This window comes from Oncorhynchus kisutch, linkage group LG29 (assembly GCF_002021735.2).
Source record: "Oncorhynchus kisutch isolate 150728-3 linkage group LG29, Okis_V2, whole genome shotgun sequence".
Classification (NCBI taxonomy): domain Eukaryota; kingdom Metazoa; phylum Chordata; class Actinopteri; order Salmoniformes; family Salmonidae; genus Oncorhynchus; species Oncorhynchus kisutch.
In genome coordinates this window covers 36,425,591-36,448,579 of record NC_034202.2, presented here as the reverse complement: position 1 = coordinate 36,448,579, position 22,989 = coordinate 36,425,591, and the positions used below count along the sequence as shown (strand labels likewise).

The following is a 22,989-nucleotide window of genomic DNA, read 5'->3' as shown; positions in this document are numbered from 1 at the left end:
ATGACCAAACTGGATCTGGTCTCTTACATGATGACCAAACTGGATCTGGTCTCTTACATGATGACCAAACTGGATCTGGTCTCTTACATGATGACCAAACTGGATCTGGTCTCTTACATGACTAAACTGTATCTGGTCTCTTACATGATGACCAAACTGGATCTGGTCCCTTACATGATGACCAAACTGGATCTGGTCTCTTACATGATGACCAAACTGGATCTGGTCTCTTACATCATGACCAAACTGGATCTGGTCTCTTACATCATGACCAAACTGGATCTGGTCTCTTACATGATGACCAAACTGGATCTGGATCTGGTCTCTTACATGATGACCAAACTGAATCTGGTCTCTTACATGATGACCAAACTGAATCTGGTCTCTTACATGATCACCAAACTGGATCTGGTCTCTTACATGATGACCAAACCAGATCTGGTGATGTGCACTCTTAAGAAACAAAAGGTCCTATCTAGAAACTAAAAGTATGATTTTTGACAACGAAACAGACACCATGTTAGATTGATGTGAATTCATAGTGTTAGTCATATACATGTATCTGGAGTTCTTCCCTCTCGTGCGTCATCGTAATTTTGATGTTCTTTTGACAGCTTGAGAAGATTAATATGAGAGAAGAGGAAATTTAAGAGACTGAGATATATACTCTCTCTCTCTCTCTCTCTCTCTCTCTCTCTCTCTCTCTCTCTCTCTCTCTCTCTCTCTCTCTCTCTCTCTCTCTCTCTCTCTCTCTCTCTCTCTCTCTCTCTCTCTCTCTCTCTCTCTCTCTCTCTCTCTCTCTCTCTCTCTCTCTCTCTCTCTCAAATAGTGTCACATCCCTCACATCCATCATATCCACCCTCCATCATTCCCTCCCTCTCTCTGATCCCTCCTTCTTGATGATGTCTGCGTCACACATCACATCTACTCAGAGACAAGAGCTTCTCGTCAGCCTCATCCCTCTGAGTGTGTGTGTGTGCGCAAGTGTGTGAATGGGTGTGTGTGACTGTTAGCTGTGATAATATAAGCTGTGGGGAGATAGGCAGATGGGCTGGTTAATGCACTGCTGTGGTTATATAAGACCTGCTATAGCTGTTACTGTTACTGTCTGGCTGTGTTACCGTCTTTCTCTCTCTCTCTGTCTGTTACTGTCTCTCTCTGTCTGTTACTGTCTCGCTCTCTCTTTCTGTGTCTGTATATCTGTCTGCCTGTGTTACTGTATGTACTGTCTCGCTCTCTCTGTATGTCTGTCTGCCTGTCTGTCTGTACTGCAGCACTGAAAGCGATGGAGGGAGGGGTGGGTGAGAGAGAGAGAGCTGGGCAGCCTGAGAAGGAGAGAGAGAAAGAGCGAGAAAGACAGAAAGAGAGAGAGGGCGAGAGGGAGGGGTGCGGGTATGAAAAAGGAAGACGACTTGGGACAGGTAGAGGGCCATACAGAGAGAATGGGTCAGGGTGGTGGCAGGAGGCGGGAAGGCAGGGGGACAGGAGATGTGTATGGTACGTCAAGACAGACAGACAGTGATGTTGGGACTTGTTGTCCTGAGTTGGATTAACTCTGGTCTCACTCTAATAACTCTGTTATTCACTTTACTTTTCCTACCAGATGCTGAGTAAGAGAGTGCGAGGGAGGGGAGAGAGTGGAGAGAGGGGAGGAGGAGAGAAAGAGAGAGGCAGGCAGTACTCAGACACAGAAAGAAATAAAAACAAAGCTACTCTCTACAGGCTATAGAGGGACGGTGTGTGAGTTGGTAGCTATTTCAGTCCTTCTCTTCCACTCAGCACAGATATTTGTATAACAGAAGTACTGAGGGAGAGAGAGAGAATGAGTGAAAGAGAGAGAGGGAGAGTAGGGGAGAGAGGAAGAGGTGAGGGATAGAGAGGACATAAGAAAGGGAAATAAACAGAGGAAGGAGAGAAAGGCAGAGTGAGGGAATGAGGAAGGGCTAGGAAGAGAGAGAGAGAGAACTATCTGGTCCATAGTGAAGAATAGTAGAAGGCCCATGCTGTTTGGAGCTGGAGACCCCGATTCACCATCATAACACTGATCAATTATTTAAAGAGATTCTCTGGTACTTTTGTATTTTTAGCCAGCAGCTCTGAAAGTAGCACTCACAAGCCTAAAGTGTTCCCCTAAAATTGTGTACTATACGTAACATATGGGTACCACATCATTGCTCTCTTTCTGTCACTCTGCTCTGTGTGCATCTTGCTAGCTGTCACTCAAATGGCGAGGGGGTTAAAACTGAACAGCTGGAACCTCAAATTGAGAGGGTGCGGCCTATGAGAAAATGGACCGCACAGCTTCCAGAAAACTGTTGCTTTCAAACTAGGTATTTCGTAGGTACTTTAAGTATGACGGTAATTCTGCCGTAGAGTATTTTTGTATAAACTACACATGGACATATGCAGCCCAAAGAGGGAAAAAAATGGTTAATAGTTGCCAAAGTTCAGGATTTTTTTTTAATAAGGTGCAATATGCAGAAATCGCAATGCCATTTATTTCCTGGTTGAAAAAATAACAAGAAATAGATAGTGCAGAGCACGTATGTCAAACTCCTTTCATCTTCTCCTCACATGGTTGTCTGGGTCTTAGTAAGGAACTCTCCTCACCTGGTTGTCTAGGTCTCAGTAAAGGAACTCTCCTCACCTGGTTGTCTAGGTCTGAGTAAGGAACTCTCCTCACCTGGTTGTTTTATTAAGGAACTCCCCTCACCTGGTTGTCTAGGTCTTAGTAAGGAACTCTCCTCACCTGGTTGTCTTAGTAAGGAACTCTCCTCACCTGGTTGTCTAGGTCTTAGTAAGGAACTCTCCTCACCTGGTTGTCTAGGTCTTAGTAAGGAACTCTCCTCACCTGGTTGTCTAGGTCTTAGTAAGGAACTCTCCTCACCTGGTTGTCTTTGTCTTAGTAAGGAACTCTCCTCACCTGGTTGTCTAGGTCTTAGTAAGGAACTCTCCTCACATGGTTGTCTTAGTAAGGAACTCTCATCACCTGGTTGTCTAGGTCTTAGTAAGGAACTCTCCTCACCTGGTTGTCTAGGTCTTAGTAAGGAACTCTCCTCACCTGGTTGTCTAGGTCTTAGTAAGGAACTCTCCTCACCTGATTGTCTAGGTCTTAGTAAGGAACTCTCCTCACCTGGTTGTCTAGGTCTTAGTAAGGAACCCTCCTCACCTGGTTGTCTAGGTCTTAGTAAGGAACTCTCCTCACCTAGTTGTTCTATTCACCTCACAGGTGAAGTCTCTCTCTCTCTCTCTCGCTCTCTCTCTCTCATGTATATTATATTCAAAGGGCTTTATTGGCATGGGAAAAGTATATTTACAGTTCCAAAGCAGGTGGAATAGAAAATAAACAAAAATGAAATACACCATAAAAAATTGCCGGTAAACATGACACTCACAACAGTTCAAAATGAATGGAGACATTTCAAATGTTATATTATGGCTATATATAGTGTTGTAACAAATAGTTAAAGTACAAGAGGGAAAATATGTTTACATAAAAATGGGATATATTTACAATGGTGTTTGTTAATTACTGGTTGCCCCTTTCTTGTGGCAACAGGTCACACATCTTGCAGCTGTGATGGCACACTGGAATTTCACCCAGTAGATATGGGAGTTTATCAAAATTGGGTTTGTTTTCAAATACTTTGTGGATCTGCGTAATCTGAGGGAAATATGTGTCTCTAATATGGTCATACAGCCAGGTCTGCCTTTCTCAATAGCAAGGCTATGCTCACTGAGTCTGCATACAGTTGAAGTCGGAAGTTTACATACACCTTTGCCAAATACATTTATACTCAGCCAAAAGGCATGTGGGAGACTCCCCAAACATATTGAAGAAGGTACTCTGGTCAGATGAGACTATAATTTAGCTTTTTGGCCATCAAGGAAAATGCTAGGTCTGGCGCAAACCCAACACCTCTCATCACCCCGAGAACAACATCCGCACAGTGAAGCATGGTGGTGGCAGCATCATGCTGTGGGGATGTTTTTCATTGGCAGGGACTGGGAAACTGGTCAGAATTTAAGGAATGATGGATGGGGAAATACAGGGAAATTCTTGAGGGAAACCTGTTTCAGCCTTCCAGAGATTTGAGACTGGGACGGAGGTTCACCTTCCAGCGGGACAATGACCCTAAGCATACTGCTAAAGCAACACTCGAGTGGTTTAAGGGGAACATTTAAATGTCTTGGAAGTGCTTAGTCAAAGCCCAGACCCCAATCCAATTGAGAACATGTGGTATGATTTAAAGATTGCTGTACACCAGCGGCACCTATCCAACTTGAAGGAGCTGGAACAGTTTTGCCTTGATGAATGGGCAAATGTCCCAGTGGCTAGATGTGCCAAGCTTATAGAGACATACCACAAGAGATTTGGAGCTGTAATTGCTGCAAAAGGTGGCTCTACAAAGTATTGAATTTGGGGGGCTGAATAGGTATGCAAGCTCAAGTTCTGTTTTTTTGTATTGTTTCTTGTTTGTTTCACAAAAAATATATTTTACATCTTCAAAGTGTTGTGTAAATCAAATTATACAAACCCCCAAGCCAATAGGGTGTGGCCAGGGTTTGTTTAGGGGGGGTCTTGGCTGGTTGGGGTGGGGATGTGGCTGGTGATGCTGTGGTCTGTGTGTAGGTCCTCTTGGTGCAGGTCTGGGAGGGTGTCTTGCTGGTCTGGCCGGGTTGTCCATTGCTCTGTTGCTCCTGTGTGAGGTGCTGGGGCTACGGTTGAGGGTGACGACCTTTAGGGTCCTGGTAAAAGTTGTAGAGGTGGACCCAGACGTAAGGCTGTTCAAGTCCAGGGTGGAATGCTGGGTCAGGTAGAAATTAGGTTTTGAGGCACAGTCCCGGTAAATGCTTGCATCCATCCACCCGCTGTATGGTGGCAGGGTGAAAGTATTTTTGTGGTATTGTCGTGGTAATTTCCTGTATTACTAAATGAGGAGAGTTTACAAACCACACACCAGTCAGAGTTATACTTAAACTTAATCTTTAATTATATGCGCTTCAACATAGCCCTTTGACTCTCAGATCAATTCAGTGTCTATAAATGAATTCTGAGAGTGCTTACAAAATAATTATAGTATATTTTATAGCCAAGACACACCCCTCTCAACTCACATGACGAACCACAGATCTCAGGAACTTCACAAATGGCCTTTTACTTGAGAGAGGCGTATCCCATAGCCAGATAGCATTAGCTATACATTATCGTTCAGTTTGGTCTCTAAGACGAGGTTCTAATCTCGTTCTTGGTACTTCATAGTACCAAAACATTACCTCATCCAATGGCATATATTAATTGTCAATTCTAGATACTCCCCTCTCAAGAACAACCCACTCCTGGACAAGCTCTCGGAGGGGAGTGAGCCTCTAGGTCATATACTAGGTCAAGATAAGGGCAACATCAGAGGGGTAATACAATGGTTCCAGAGACTGCCATACTCCTCCCCCCAATGGGAAAAGGAGGGAGTGGCGTACAGACATTGTGGAGCCCTTCACATGGTTTAACAGATACATTCACATATGAAGACAATGTTCAATTCTGACTTCTCCCTTTCTGATATTCTGCATATTACCAGACATGTAAAAGACAAGCCTGACCTCTCCCCTCTCTGGGCCCCAAGTGACACTTCCCTAGAGAAGAAAGGAAAATCCAACTGCCAACAGTATAGTCCAAAAAGAGACATTCTAATGACAAGTATCTCACATAAGCATATTATGAAAGTAAATAAAACCTCTTATTTATCTATGTTATCCAACTAATTCTGATTCAGCTACGACAGTATCAGGGTAGAGATGACCACTTTGGGGAAACAGGAAGAAGCTTTTTCAATCACTCTCTCGAGTGCTGTGACCACCCTTTCCTGTTGGGCCCTGAGGCCATTTGTGCCGATGTCAATTATGATGTGGCTGAGGGACATTAGTCTGTCCTCTGACAACAGCTCCAGGGCACGCCTAGTGTTTGGCACCAGAGTTTAGCCACTTGGTGTTCTCTCTCTCTCGCTAACTCCTGCTTCACTCTCTCTCTCTCTCTCCCTCTCTCTCTTTCAAATCAATGGGGTTTTATCAGGGTTGTGGCGACAGGGGGGTTCTATGTACAGTGGACGAGGATGGGGGCTTGGTTCTAATTTAGGTCCGTTAAATGAAGTAAAGTTTGTGCTTTTAATGATGTAACTATCAGGTTAATAAAGGTATTTGTATTATCTCTCTCCCTCAGTCTCTCTCTCTCCCTCGGTCTCTCTCTCTCTCTTTGGAGGTATAGGACTAGCTGCTGCAGTCCCCAGGCCTCAGAGGTTGAGCCTGAAAAACAGGTTGCACACACACACACACAGCAATAGAGCTTAGCCCTACTACGCTACCAGATCTCTCCCTCCATCTTCTGCCAGGCTGAAAGCATCTGCCTTGTGTATTACTCAATGTTTCCACCTCTGACATTTACTCCATTACTATTCCCCGGGTCCCCAACACACACACACAAACTCCATACAATACAGACCAAGACAACAGCTTCTCCCCTGAGTATCAAGCAACACACAAGCACACTCTCTACTTTCTCTCTCCCCTCCTCCCTCCCCCCCGACCTCTCTCCTCCTCCCTTCCTCCCTCCTCTCTCCTCTCTGGTGCTGTACTGTGCAGTGTAATCAGAGGTGAAGTGGTTAAGCCTCTTTCACTCTCTTCATGGGGAGTAAACAGTAAAGCCATGTTTAATTGAGCTGCTCAACAACCGGCTATCAATAAGACTCTCTGTGTGACTCTCTCTGCTCTGTGTGTGTGTGTGTGTGTGTGTGTGTGTGTGTGTGTGTGTGTGTGTGTGTGTGTGTGTGTGTGTGTGTGTGTGTGTGTGTGTGTGTGTGTGTGTGTGTGTGTGTGTGTGTGTGTGTGTGTGTGTGTGTGTGTGTGTGTCTGCATGTGTATCCTGCCTATGGAAGCAGTTTGACCAATGACCCACTATTGTGGAAAGGCTCCAGAAACACCCAAATAAACTCAGCAAAAAAATAAATGTCCCCTTTTTCAGGACCCTCTCTTTCAAAGATAATTTGTAAAAGTCCAAATAACTTCACAGATCTTCATTGTAAAGGGTTGAAACACTGTTTCCCATGCTTGTTCAATGAACAATAAACAATTAATGAAGATGCACCTGTATAATGGTCGTTAAGACACTAAGAGCTTACAGACGGTAGGCAATTAAGGTCACAGTTATAAAAACTTAGGACACTAAAGAGGCCTTTCTACTGACTCTGAAAAACACCAAAAGAAAGATGCCCAGGGTCCCTGCTCAACTGCGTGAACGTGCATTAGGCATACTGCAAGGAGGCATACTACAACACAGAGTTTAACATGGAATAAACCATAAACAAGCCAATAACACAATAAACAAGCCAATAACACAATAAACAAATCAATGACACAGTAGAAAAAAAGAGTCTATATACAGTGTGTGCAAAAGGCATGAGGTAGGCAATAAATAGGCCATAGGAGCTAATAATTACAATTTAGCAGATTTACACTGGAGTGATAAATGAGCAGATGATGATGTGCAAGTAGAGATACTGGTGTGCAAAAGAGCAGAAAAGTAAATAAAATAAAAAACAGTATGGGGATGCGGTAGGTAGATTGGGTAGGCTAATTACAGATGGACTATGTACAGCTGCAGCGATCGGTTAGCAGCTCAGATAGTTGATGTTTAAAGTTGGTGAGGGAAATAAAAGTCTCCAACTTCAGTGATTTTTGCAATTCGTTCCAGTCACTGGCAGCAGAGAACTGGAAGGAAAGGTGGCCAAACGAGGTGTTGGCTTTGGGGATGATCAGTGAGATATGCCTGCTGGAACGTGTGCTACGGGTTGGTGTTGTTATCGTGACCAGTGAACTGAGATAAGGCGGAGCTTTAACTAGCAGACTTATAGATGACCTGGAGCCAGTGGGTCTGGCAACGAATATGTAGCGAGGGCCAACCGACTAGAGCATACAGGTCGCAGTGGTGGGTGGTATAAGGTAACAAAACGGATGGCACTGTGATAGACTGCATCCAGTTTGCTGAGTAGAGTGTTGGAAGCTATTTTGTAGATGACATCGCCGAATCCCACTATCAACTGGGTCGGCCCGAAACTTGCACTAGCAAACTAGCTAACTTTGCAACATTGTTTAAAATATCCTGGGCCCACAGTGTTTCCCGCGCCAGACACAGCTGTAGGCTATTTGTGCAAGGGATAAGAAGTAATCAGGTATTTTATGACATTTACACTGGACCAGAGCATTACACATTTCCCTTTCATGCCAAATGGTTATCAAATCTTTGAGGAACTATTGTCACTCTCGACTGATTCTAAAAACAGACTTTGTTTAATTGCTGTTTGAGGTGAAGAAAACCTTATTTGAGAAGCTCCACACTAAAGACAATAAGAAATACTATCAGACATCACCAAATGGAGACATTTTATAGGTCTACCTTTGCATGTAGGCCAGGTAGACTAGTCCTACTTCTATATGGTAATCAGGTGCGCGCCCTTACTCAACACTGACATTTTATAGGTCTACCTTTGCATGCAGGCCAGGTAGACTAGTCCTACTTCTATATGGTAATCAGGTGCGCGCCCTTACTCAACACTGACATTTTATAGGTCTACCTTTGCATGCAGGCCAGGTAGACTAGTCCTACTTCTATATGGTAATCAGGTGTGCGCCCTTACTCAACACTGACAGAAGCATTTCAAACAAAACATGATGAATAATTTGACAAATCTCGGAAATGGAATGAAATCAACAAAAACTTGGAACTCACGAGTTTAGCATAGGTTGTGAGTTCTGCAAACAAAGTGTCCACTCCAACAATGAAAATGGTAAACGACTGTAGTAGTAGTGATACATTGAATGCCTTAACATGAATTACCACAACCAAACAAACATTGCAGATTAGAAATGATAGGAATTAGGGGCAAATGTAGGCTACTACTGGTGATGTATGCACTGGGCAATTGATAGACACAGCAAACAATGCACACAATGAAGTTGTGAAACAATGAATATGCACAAAATGGCTGGAGAGAGCACATTCTGGAGAGAGACATGCCTTGTGCAGCTGAGCCACACTTCCTTTTTACTTGGACAGCGGCATCCCCGCGGCCTCCTCAATGGATTAGTCCACTGAGACAGGCACAAATCAGACAGGTGTCTCGTGTGCCATTAAAAATGTATATATAATCTTTGCCACTGCTCGCCCCAAAAAAATCTTGTTCGACCAATAGCCTATGGACCAATCAACTAAATGGGTTCAGCCCTACTTCCTAAGTAGCCAGCCTCACAAGTGTGTAGCTAGCTATTTTCAGGTTGTTTTGTGCTTTGCTATTGTTACAGTGGGGCAAAAAAGTATTTAATCAGCCACCAATTGTGCAAGTTCTCCCACTTAAAAAGATGAGAGAGGCCTGTAATTTTCATCATAGGTACACTTCAACTATGACAGACAAAATGAGAAAGAAAATCCAGACAATCACATTGTAGGATTTTAAATTTATTTATTTGCAAATGATGGTGGAAAATAACTTGTGAACGATGCTGAATGGGTGTAGACAAAGAAGAGACAAAGAAGAGTTCTCCAGTAGGTTTACCAAAACATCCAAGGGCTATTTTTTCAAAGGTGGGGTTACAAGTTGATAAACTTCCAAAGCAGAATTACTTTCCCATTGTTCTGAGGGCCTGTTGTACCTCTGGCAGTCTCTATGGGGGTGCCACAGGGTTCGATCCTCGGGCCGACACTCTTCTCTGTATACATCAATGATGTCGCTCTTGCTGCTGGTGATTCTCTGATCCACCTCTACGCAGACGACGCCATTCTGTATACTTCTGGCCCTTCATTGGATACTGTGATAACTAACCTCCAGACGAGCTTCAATGCCATACAACTCCCATTCCGTGGCCTCCAACTGCTCTTAAGTGCAAGTAAAACGAAATGCATGCTCTTCAACCGATCACTGCCTGCATCTGCCCACCCGTCCAGCATCACTACTCTGGACGGCTCTGACTAAGAATATGTGGATAACTACAAATACCTAGGTGTCTGGTTAGACTGTAAACTCTCCTTCCAGACTCACATTAAGCATCTCCAATCCAAAATTAAATCTAGAATCGGCTTCCTATTTCGAAACAAAGCATCCTTCACTCATGCTACCAAACATACCCTCGTAAAACTGACCATGCTACCGATCCTCGACTTTGGCGATGACATTTATAAAATAGCCTCCAACACTCTACTCAACAAACTGGATGCGGTCTATCACAGTGCCATTCGTTCTGTCACCTAAGCCCCATATACCACCCACCACTGCGAACTGTACGCTCTCGTTGGCTGGCCCTCGCTCTACTCTCGTCGCCAAACCCACTGGCTCCAGGTCATCTACAAGTCTCTGCTAGGTAAAGCCCCGCCTCATCACTGGTCACCATAGCAGCACCCACTCATAGCACGTGCTCCAGCAGATATATCTCACTGGTCATCCCCAAAGCCAATTCATCTTTTGGCCTTTCCTTCCAGTTCTCTGCTGCCAATGACTGGAACGAACTGCAAAAATCACTGAAGCTGGAGACTCATATATCCCTCAGTAGCTTTAAGCACCAGTGTCAGAGCAGCTCACAGATCACTACACCTGTACATAGCCAATCTGTAAACAGCCAATCCAACTACCTCATCCCCATTCTGTATTTATTTATTTATCTTGCTCCTTTGCACCCCAGTATCTCTACTTGCACATTAATCTTCTGAACATCTACCATTCCCGTGTTTAATTGCTATATTGTAATTACTTCGCCACCATGGCCTATTTATTGCCATAACTCCCTTATCCTACCTCATTTCCACTCACTGTATGTAAACTTTTTGTAGCAAACTACTCAAGTCGATGTGGCACACATCAAGTTTCACGTTTTTAATGTCACATGCACAAGTACAGTGAAAAGCCTATGTTATCCTAACAACGCATTAATCAATATCAATGTAGTAAAAATATATTAAATATAAAATATAGAACAAAAACACAAGAGCAATAGAAATAATAACAGGAGAAAGTAGGTCAGCTTCATACAGCGTCAATTCCAATACCATATTTACTATGTGCAAGGATACTAAAGTGATGGAGTAAAGATATGTAAAGAGGTAAGGTGACTAGGCATCAGGATATATGATAAACAGAGTAGCAGCAACTTACATGCTGATTGAAGTGATTATGTGTGTGTTGCAGTGTCAGTGTGCGTGGGTGAGTGTGTTGTTCACAGGAGACTTGTTAATAAATATTGCCTTCTGTCAAGATGGAAGCTGTCTTTTTCCATACATCACACACACAACCAATGCTACTGCACCAATACCTACGCAACAACAACAACCTCTTACTTGACTCAACTGATGATGTGGAAACCGGTCACTAGGGGCAACAGTGAGTCCTGTTACCTTCAAGTAGGTTTCGGTTTTGCTAGGGTGTTGTGGACGGGGTGGCAGCCTTAATGCCTAAACTTAACCATACCTTAAAACTTTGTAGTTAATGCCTAAACCTAACCTTAAACACTTAGAAATTTGACATTTACATTGTGGATTGGGATAGCGGTTGGGCATAATCTTCTGCCTCTGATTCCAAAGTTTGCAACTTCAAATCCAGTGGTAGGAATGTGTTTGAGATTTATGTTTTAAGTCTATCCCAAACCTTAACCATTCTGAGTTAATGACTAACCGTAAGATTTCTCAGTTTAAACCTAAACTTAACCTTAAACAGTTTAACTATCTCTGGAACTCTCTCTCTGACTCTGGGAGTAAGAGAGAGTTTAACTATCTCTGGAACTCTCTCTCTGACTCTGGGAGTAAGAGAGAGTTTAACTATCTCTGGAACTCTCCCAGAAGGCTCCCTAGTAACCTCCCTAACGATGGAGGTGTGAATTGCCCTCTACTGCAAGACAATAGTCAGGCTCCGGTTGGGGGATGGTAAGCTGCTTGATGCAGCCTGATAATCACAAACTCCCAGGGTCAGAGAGAGGGTTCAGAGAGGATTTGCTATAGATACTGTCAATATATTACTATGTATTTCATCTGTGAAATGAAACTCTTGTTCTTCATTCCTCTGTTGGAAATTTGAACGTTTACAGTGTATTATTTTCCCTCAGAAAACAATTCGAAGCGATTTTACGTTTTTGGGGGGAGGTTTTGCTATACAGCCACAGCACTGGTGTCAATAAGGATTTTTCAAGGCTATGTGTTGCATGTACTGTATAGTGAGGACTCTTTGATATTGTACACATTGGCAGCTAAAAGTAGAACTGCAGTATACAAACAAAACATAAGGGAAAATAAGGGAAGGTGATGAGCCATCGGGGTTGTTCATCATCTGCCTCCTTCAATCCAGACACATGTGGCTGAGCGGTACTTGTTGCGGACGTTGCTGACGACGTAACTGGGTAACACTTGTCTCTGATCACGGCACATGTCGTTGGGATTTTAATCCCCATTCCAAGACCACTATGTAAGTTACAAATCTATATTGACAAGAAAATAAATGTAAAAAAACAAGGCAGCTTGCTGTGCGGAAGCAGAATTACAGTGTCGCCCTACTGATTAACATGTGAGTGTTCTGATGACATATTTCACACAGCATATGAATACTGTAATGCTGGGGAGTGTATTTATCACACATAAACTACCTGTACTTACTTTATTGACAGCTGGCCATTAGGTCCCTCTGGCCGAGGTCTCTTCTTCCAGTTTATTTTTGGCACATGGAAAAAGTTTCTACAACTGCTGGGATTAGGGGGACTGGAAAATCATTGTCAATGGTTACACAGAGTAAGGTGGGCTCGCGTGTCAGCGGTGTCTTGACACCAGACAATTCTAGCTTTTCCAAGGTTAGCATAAGCAGGTCCCACTTCGCTCAACAAAGAGACTCGTCTTCAGTGGGCATCACTTGGTATTGCCCACAGGTACAGAACCAGTTCTGAGATGACCTGAGTCGGGTCTCATCTGCCGGTTGAATATCTGCCTCAGCCTCTGCCTGCTCCGTTTCTCTATCTCCTTTCTCTGTCTTCCTGTCTTCCTCCATCTATTGAAGCTCGACATCTGTGTATTCCGGTTCAGATAAATAAGTCTCGTCTGCAAATTCAAACATTTTCTCCTAGTATTCGTAGTCACACATGTTGGTTGCGTAGTTGTGCGAAATAAAAAACGAATTAGCTAGCTTGGAAGATTAGCGACCGGCAGCTAGCTAGCAGCTCTGTGTTTACAGTGGACACATTTGTTGTGTACTGACTAGTGTGCTTCGGAAGTATACACATGCACGCCAATATACGCGCGTCAGAAGTTATCGCTCGAGTTCAAACAAAAACGTTGCAGATAAAGTTCGGTATGACAAAATGTCACGTGTCAACTTCTAAAGAACTGAATCATGATACTGAGAGCTTTGTCGTTTGTAAAAAATGATGCAATTGGATTATTTCTGGAGTCTTCATTCTCCTCTTCTGGAGTCTTTGTTCACCTCTACGCAGACAACACCATTCTGTATACATCTGTATACTTCCGTGGCCTCTAACTGCTCTTAAACGCTAGTAAAACTAAATGCATGCTTTTCAACCGTTCGCTGCCTGCACCCGCCCGCCCGATTAGCATCACTACTCTGGACGGTTCTCACCTAGAATACGTGGACAACTACAAATTCCTAGGTGTCTGGCTAGACTGTAAACTCTCCTTCCAGACTCATATCAAACATCTCCAATCCAAAATCAAATCTAGAATCAGCTTTCTATTTCGCAACAAAGCCTCCTTCACTCACGCCGCCAAACATACCCTAGTAAAGCTGACTATCCTTCCGATCCTCGACTTCGGCGATGTCATCTACAAAATAGCTTCTTATACTCTACTCAGCAAATTGGATGCAGTCTATCACAGTGGCATCCGTTTTGTTACCAAAGCCCCTTATACCACCCACCACAGCGACCTGTATGCTCTACTCGGCTGGCCCTCGCTACATTCGTTGCCAGACCCATTGGCTCCAGGTCATCTAGAAGTCTATGCTAGGTAAAGCTCTGCCTTATCTCAGCTCACTGGTCACGATAACAACACCCACCCGTAGCACACGCTCCAACAGGTATATCTCGCTGGTCATCCCCAAAGCCAACGCCTCCTTTGGCCGCCTTTCCTTCCAGGTCTCTGCTGCCAGTGACTGGAACAAATTGCAAAAATAGCTGAAACTGGAGACTTACATTTCCCTCACCAACTTTAAACATCAGCTATCTGAGCTGCTAACCGATCGCTGCAGCTGTACATAGTTCATCTGTAAATAGCCCACCCAATCTACCTACCTCATCCCGATATTGTTTTTATTTATTTTCCTGCTCTTTTGCACACCAGTATCATTACTTACACATCATCATCTGCTCATCAATCACCCCAGTATTAATCTGCTAAATTGTAATTAGTTCTCTACTATGGCCTATTCCTTGCCTTAACTCCTCACGCCATTTGCACACACTGTATATAGACGTTCTTTTTTTCTATTGTGTTATAGATTGTACGCTTGTTTATTCCATGTGTAACTCTGTGTTGTTGTTTGTGTCGCACTGCTTTGCTTCATCTTGGCCAGGTCGCAGTTGTAAATAAGAACTTGTTCTCAATTATCTTACCTGGTTAAATAAAGGTGAAATAAAACAAATTTAAAAAACTTTATGGACGCCCTGGCTCTCCAGAATGAGACTCAGGAAATCCATTGTCGTTTGGGTGTAAGTTTCTCAAAAGCAAGTGAATTTTTTTTTTAAAACACTGCTTCTTGACACGCTCCTCCGACCAATGTGTCGGAGGAAACACAGTAAAAAAAAACATGCAATTCACATAAATAAAAACAGAGATTAGGGCCTCCCGAGTGACACAGCGATCTAACATACTGACCACACCGATCTAACATGCTGACCACACCGATCTAACATGCTGACCACACCGATCTAACATGCTGACCACACCGATCTAACATGCTGACCACACCGATCTAACATGCTGACCACACCGATCTAACATGCTGACCACACCGATCTAACATGCTGACCACACCGATCTAACATGCTGACCACACCGATCTAACATACTGACCACACCGATCTAACATACTGACCACACCGATCCCGTCGCGTTGCAAAATAAATACATGTATTCACCCACAATGCTCACACGCGCCAATGAGCGTCTGCATTGTCAAGCGCTAAAATAGAAGTTGCTTCCATTTGTGGCGCAGAACGCGCTGCAAGTCCTACCTCTCCCATCTCCTCATTGGCTTTTAGAAGCATACACCCACGTGCCATCTCCTCATTGGTTATACCCACGTGGGTGATTGAAAGATGAACTGAGGTCGGTTGGTCGTGGTAATACACCGTATTATGAAAGTTAGATGCCAATCGTCATATAAAGTCCAAAGAAGAAAAAGCTTGGAAGGAGGAGAGATGACTAGAAAAGATTCTCTTGACTGTTTAATGTGTGGATTAATTGTCGGAGTAGAGGACCTTGTGCATTTCAGGTCAAATAACAACTCAACGTTTATATCCCAGAACAAATTAGCGAGCAACAGCAAGTTGGCTAAATAGGACAAATTAGCTAGAAACTGCAAGCTAGCCAGTTAAATTGCCATAAATATTTAATACTTTTTGACCGGTCCAAATTAATATAATTGGTTCAGAGTTTGTTTTGATATTTCAACCTGCATGTCGTGATCGCGTTTGGTATGAGGGGACAAAATCTAGTTGCGCACGATGGCGCATGCGGACGGTTTGGGCATGCTCGCGCGTCCGTTTTGGGCATGGTGTGAGGCACTGCATCACAGTGCCAGAGGTGTCTCTACAGTCCAGCGTCGTCAGGGTTAGGGGAGGGTTTGACCGGCTGGGATGTCCTTGTTCCATTGCGCTCAAGCGGTTCCTTGTGGCGGCCAGGCGCATGCACGCTGACTTCGGTCACCAGCTGTACTGTGTTTCCTCCGACACATTGGTTGGAGTGGGCAGCGTGTCAAGAAGCAGTGTGGCTTGATTGGGTCATGTTTTGGAGGACGCATGGTTCTCGACCATTGCCTCTCCCGAGTCCGTATGGGAGTTGTAGCGATGGGACAAGACTGTAACTACCAATTGTGAAAAAGGGGTAAAAATCCCCCTCAAAACAAATATATACAGTATATATACAGTACCAGTCAAAGGTTTTGACACACCTACTAATTACAGGGTTTTTCTTTATTTTGACTATTTCCTCCATTGTAGAATAATAGTGAAGACGTCAAAACTATGAAATAACACATAAGGAATGCCAAGAGTGTGCAAAGCTGTCATCAAGGCAAAGGGTGGCTACTTTGAAGAATCTCAAATATAAAATATACTGTATTGTACCACTTTTTTTGGTTACTACATGATTCCATTTGTTTTATTTCATAGTTGTAATTGATGTATTCTCTATTATTCTACAACACCCGTGCCAATATATCCTCCAAACACCGGCATTAATTATTACTTTCAGATTGTCCCTCCTCATGAGGGAGAGGAAATGAGAGAATATCTTAAAGATATGTGGTAACAGAATTACAAGGCAATGTTTTTTTAAACCTACAGAAGGCAAATAATTTCTGCAAAACTAAATATAAATGATGATATTAGTGTGTGGGGGTCTTCAACATTCTGTGTTTCCATGTATTTACCTTTTCCATCGCTGTGACCACAAATCAAAACCTTTGCTTATTTCTTATATTGTTTATGAAAAATGAAAAGAAAATGAAAAAAATGTATCTATGCCTTCATTTGCCAAAAATATATTCTCTTAGCTTTCATCTGACACCAAATTTGATATGCTCTTATGAACTTTACATGTTGGTGCTCATGGGTCATTTTCCATGGAAATGACCTTGTCCCATCTCTCTTTCTCTACCCTCTCTCAATACAATTTCAAGTCAAGTTAAGGGCATTATTGGCATGGGAAAACATATGTTAACATTTCCAAAGCAAGTGAAATAGATAATAAACAATAAACAATCAAAATTAACAGTAAACATTACACAGAAGTTCAAAAAGAATAAAGACATTCCAGATGTCATATTATGTCTATATACAGAGTTGTAAAAGTGCAAATAGTTAAAGAAAATAAATAACCGTTGTATTCTCTCTCTCTCCCTCTCATTATTTTTGTCCATTCATGCCTCCCTCCCTCTCTCTCTCATTATTTTTCTCCATCCATCCATCCCTCCCTCCCTCCCTCCCTCCCTCCCTCCCTCCCTCCCTCCCTCCCTCCCTCCCTCCCTCCCTCCCTCCCTCCCTCTCTCTCTCTCATTATTTTGCTCTCTCTCCCTCTCTCTCTCTCTCTCTCTCCCCTCCCTCATTTTTTTCTCCATCCCTCTCTCTCTCATTATTTTGCTCCCTCTCTCTCTCTCCTCCCTCTCTCTCATTATTTTTCTACATCCATCCCTCCCTCTCTCTATCATTATTTTGCTCCCTCACCCCCCCTCTCTCTCCCCCTCCCTCTCTCGCTCTCTCTCTCTCTCTCTGTGTGTTAGTAGTGAGGTAAAGGTGACAGAGATAACTGTATCATAGACAAACCACCTCCACATTACACCACATTTCATCACTTCTACTGACAGACAGCATGCATATTCAGCAAACACACAGCTATACGGACATTTATCATATTTGTGTGTGTGTGTGTGTGTGTGTGTGTGGGCTGGAAGAAACTCAGCCGGAATTGTAAACAAACAAGCACACACACCACTGGCCTGTTCCTTCCAGCCCACACACACAGCCACCACCCCCAGTCCAGTGCAGGCCCAGATGTTTTCATTAGTAATGAGGATAGAGTCCAGCTTGAAGATGGGACAAACCAAGTGGCCTAACCGATAATGATCTGTGTGTGTGTGTGTGTAGTGTAGTGTAGTGTAGTGTAGTGTAGTGTAGTGTAGTGTAGTGTAGTGTAGTGTAGTGTAGTGTAGTGTAGTGTAGTGTAGTGTAGTGTAGTGTAGTGTAGTGTGTGTGTGAGACCCAGGTTATTCTCTCCATCTACTGACGTTAAGCAGACCTTTTCCATTCCATTCAGTGCAGCTCATTCAGCCGTACAATACATTTGTCACCCAACAGCTTCTTTCTGAATAATTGCCTGTCAGTCTATTTCACCATGAACATGATGATGACTCACCTAATTTATGTGCGAGTGTGTGTTTGTCTGTGACAGAGAGATATGGTTCCACAATTGCAAAGCTGCTGTTTATCCAGACAGACACACACGTGTACCCTTTAAATAGCGTGCTGAAGTTGGATTTGAACCGGATGTAGGCTAGCATTACAAATGTCAATTTCTTTCTAGCAACATTGGAGCTTTACAGAAACCTACATACATCTCCGTCTCTCCCTCTCTTCCGCTCTCTCTGTAAACAGTCCCGGCCCCCGGACTATCTTGGCGCCTGTTCCTCGCGCCACTGTCTCATCACCCGCTCGAGAATGTAATAAAACATGTCAGAAAGCCTCTGTTGAGGCGCACGCATGCCCACAAGCACATACACACACACCGATAACTGTAAACTGCAGTGCAACAGCAGTCTTCTATTTTAAAGAATAAAATAAAGTGATATGGATAAATATTTTATTTCCGCCGAGTGGACCAGGCCACGGGAGAGAGAACCTGAAGCTAGAGGTTTTACAGATGTAGGATCTTAATTTTGAGCCATTTTGATACAGCAGGAAAATACTCCTACAGCAACAGGAAATGTGAATTATTATAAAGATTATAATGAATGGACATTTTTGTAGAAGTTGATACACGTCTGAAATTTTAAATTGAACATTACAAACTTCAGATACCTTTTTAAACTTCAAATACACTACATGTTTTAAATTTCTTTCATTGCAGGAAGGTTATCATGCAACAGGGTGATCAAATGAATGTCCTACATCTGTATGTTAAAGGGATAGTTCTGGTTTTGGCAATGAGGCCCTTTTTATACTTCTCCAGAGTCAGATGAACTTGAGGATACCATTTTTATGTCTCTGCCTCCAGTATGAAGGAAGTTCATATCTAGAGTTTATGCAATTGTCTACTGGAGATTCCAGTCTTTGTGCTAAACTGCAGCAGTTAGCATTTTCTCGTAAAACTACCTCTAACTTCCTTCGTCCTGGACGCAAATAAAAATGGTATTCACAAATGAATCTGACTCTAGGAATAAAGTCCAGAATTTCATTGCCAAAATCCCAAACTATCCATTTAACTGGTATCTCATCTCATGAGGCTAAAACAGTCCAAAACGCTCCAGGAGTTGACAGTATATTTGGAACCCAGTTAGCACATAATGTTCTGAGAACCTTATGTTTCTTAGACCTTTCCAGAGTAAAATGTTCTCAGAACCTGCCTGGATCCAGAGTAAAATGTTCTCAGAACCTCCCTGCAACCAGAGTAAAATGTTCTCAGAACCTCCCTGCAACCTAAAAATAAACCTTCCTAGAACAGGCGACATTTTCACTTAAAATGTTTTTAAAACCTTGATTTAACTAGGCAAGTCAGCAACACATTCGTATTTACAATAAGGCCTGCTGGGACGGGGGCTGGGATAAGAAAATAACAACATCAAAAAAATATATGGCAAAGCACATCACGAAAAGAGAGACACCACAACAACACAAAGAGAGACACCACAACAACACAAAGAGAGACCAAACTTCTGTTCTCAGAATGTTTTAAAAACCTTCAGTTTTTCTGGTCAGAAAATGTACTGGGCTTCTTCCCACAACCAATGTGAAGCCAAAAACATGTTTCCCACAACTTCCAAGGAACCAAATGTGCTAGCTGGGAAGCTATACACACCTCTATGCAGACCTTTCTGTGGACTAGACACAAGCGCGCAGGATATACACACACAAGCGCGCACATACACCTGGATATTTGAGAAACACTGTAGTCGACAGTAGAGCCTACACATATACCTAGCACACACAAGGGATACACATAATCCCAAATGCATATCGTGATAGAACGCTAGTCTACTGTAGGTTGGTCATCAACAACAGATATTCCCAAAACTGTCGTAATCCATGCAGCAACATATCATAGTCAAAGACATTCCCAACAACACACTGTAAATGTGACAAATTCACAAGAAACAAAAAAAAACAAATGGCCGATTAAACACTACAGCGATATAGGCTCGCAAAAAAATATTTTTCTTACCTCTTCCAAACATGACGGCGATTGTTCTACTGGTCTAGTATCCCAGTTTGAGTTCCATCCTGCTTGGACGTCTCCGGGAGAATGTAGGTTTCTCCTCTGGTACTCCGCAATAAAACTGCCAGTTTGATTTTTGAACCGTTTTGGATGAATCCTTTGATCGTTGGTGATTTCGTCGTCCCTCGCGAATCACTGTTACATTTCCTCTGGTCTGAAATGAACAGTGTTGACAGGCAGAGTTGAAAACACCCGCAGATATTCCGATATAGACGAAGTTAAATCATCTGGAAGAATCTATTCAAGATGCCCTATCTATCCATAAACACACTGCAGGCGCTTCTGTTTTGCAGGTGTCGCACGCTGTAAACTCGGCTCTTTATGGACATCTGAGCTTTTTAATTCTAGCCCACTGTAGCCTAGTCTTTATTCAAGCAATTCGGTTGAAAAGAGAAAGCTATAACTTTCTCGCTGTCGTCTGAATGTTATGTGGCACAAATAGATGAATATCCGTTATGGAAGACCGTTTACCTTTGCCATTCCGAGCTTTTAGCTCTCGAAATTGACAAAACAATATATCCATTCCCCAAAAATCACTTGTTATTGGACAAGGCAGGAAAGCGGAATGGGTCAGTGCCTTCCCCGGTCTCCGTTACTGGCTGGCTCGCGGCAGCCCTTTCAATCTCCCTTCTCTCGAGGAGATGATCTGACGGATGACGAGAACAGACCGTGGAGCGTGCGCCGCGTGTCTCACCATTATTTCTCTGCCGCTGTCTCTCTATAGCACTAAGATATTCTCTCTCTCTCTCTCTCTCGCTCTCTCTCTCTCTCTCTCTCTCTCTCTCTCTCTCTCTCTCTCTCACACACACAGAAATTTCTAAACAATAAAGACATTACAAATATTATACATATATATACAGTGTTGTAACGATGTACAAATGGTTAAAGAACACAAGGGAAAATAAATAAGCATAAATATGGGTTGTATTTACAATGGTGTTTGTTCTTCACTGGTTGCCCTTTTCTTGTGGCAACAGGTCACAAATCTTGCTGCTGTGATGGCACACTGTGGAATTTCCCCCAGTAGATATGGGAGTTTATCAAAATTGGATCTGTTTTCGAATTCTTTGTGGATCTGTCTAATCTCAGGGAAATATGTATCTCTAATATGGTCATACGTTGGACAGGAGGTTAGGAAGTGTAGCTAAGTTTCCACCTCATTTTGTGGGCAGTGTGCGCATAGCCTGTCTTTTTTTTTTCACCTTTATTTAACCAGGTAGGCAAGTTGAGAACAAGTTCTCATTTACAATTGCGACCTGGCCAAGATAAAGCAAAGCAGTTCGACAGATACAACGACACAGAGTTACACATGGAGTAAAACAAACATACAGTCAATAATACAGTATAAACAAGTCTATATACGATGTGAGCAAATGAGGTGAGAAGGGAGGTAAAGGCAAAAAAAGGCCAAGGTGGCAAAGTAAATACAATATAGCAAGTGAAATACTGGAATGGTAGATTTGCAATGGAAGAATGTGCAAAGTAGAAATAAAAATAATGGGGTGCAAAGGAGCTAAATTAATTAATTAATTAAATACAGTAGGGAAATAGGTAGTTGTTTGGGCTAAATTATAGGTGGGCTATGTACAGGTGCAGTAATCTGTGAGCTGCTCTGACAGTTGGTGCTTAAAGCTAGTGAGGGAGATAAGTGTTTCCAGTTTCAGAGATTTTTGTAGTTCGTTCCAGTCATTGGCAGCAGAGAACTGGAAGGAGAGGCGGCCAAAGAAAGAATTGGTTTTGGGGGTGACTAGAGAGATATACCTGCTGGAGCGTGTGCTACAGGTGGGAGATGCTATGGTGACCAGCGAGCTGAGATAAGGGGGGACTTTACCTAGCAGGGTCTTGTAGGTGACATGGAGCCAGTGGGTTTGGCGACGAGTATGAAGCGAGGGCCAACCAACGAGAGCGTACAGGTCGCAATGGTGGGTAGTATATGGGGCTTTGGTGACAAAACGGATTGCACTGTGATAGACTGCATCCAATTTGTTGAGTAGGGTATTGGAGGCTATTTTGTAAATGACATCGCCAAAGTCGAGGATTGGTAGGATGGTCAGTTTTACAAGGGTATGTTTGGCAGCATGACTGAAGGATGCTTTGTTGTGAAATAGGAAGCCAATTCTAGATTTAACTTTGGATTGGAGATGTTTGATATGGGTCTGGAAGGAGAGTTTACAGTCTAACCAGACACCTAAGTATTTGTAGTTGTCCACGTATTCTAAGTCAGAGCCGTCCAGAGTAGTGATGTTGGACAGGCGGGTAGGTGCAGGTAGCGATCGGTTGAAGAGCATGCATTTAGTTTTACTTGTATTTAAGAGCAATTGGAGGCCACGGAAGGAGAGTTGTATGGCATTGAAACTTGCCTGGAGGGTTGTTAACACAGTGTCCAAAGAAGGGCCAGAAGTATACAGAATGGTGTCGTCTGCGTAGAGGTAGATCAGAGACTCACCAGCAGCAAGAGCGACCTCATTGATGTATACAGAGAAGAGAGTCGGTTCAAGAATTGAACCCTGTGGCACCCCCATAGAGACTGCCAGAGGTCCGGACAGCAGACCCTCCGATTTGACACACTGAACTCTATCAGAGAAGTAGTTGGTGAACCAGGCGAGGCAATCATTTGAGAAACCAAGGCTGTCAAGTCTGCCGATGAGGATGTGGTGATTGACAGAGTCGAAAGCCTTGGCCAGATCAATGAATACAGCTGCACAGTAATGTTTCTTATCGATGGCGGTTAAGATATCGTTTAGGACCTTGAG

General features: G+C 43.1%; 1 protein-coding gene across 1 annotated transcript in view; it reads right to left on the bottom strand.

The window, feature by feature from the left end:
• rtn4rl1a (reticulon 4 receptor-like 1a) overlaps positions 1 to 20,916 on the bottom strand; it is a 216,404-nt gene extending 195,488 nt beyond the window's left edge. The window contains exon 1 of the mRNA XM_031809532.1: positions 20,183 to 20,916. Within this exon, the coding sequence (XP_031665392.1) occupies positions 20,183 to 20,195 (13 nt within the window). The 5' untranslated portion in view covers positions 20,196 to 20,916. The remainder of the gene's footprint in view (positions 1 to 20,182) is intronic.
• Positions 20,917 to 22,989: the final 2,073 nt, after the last annotated feature.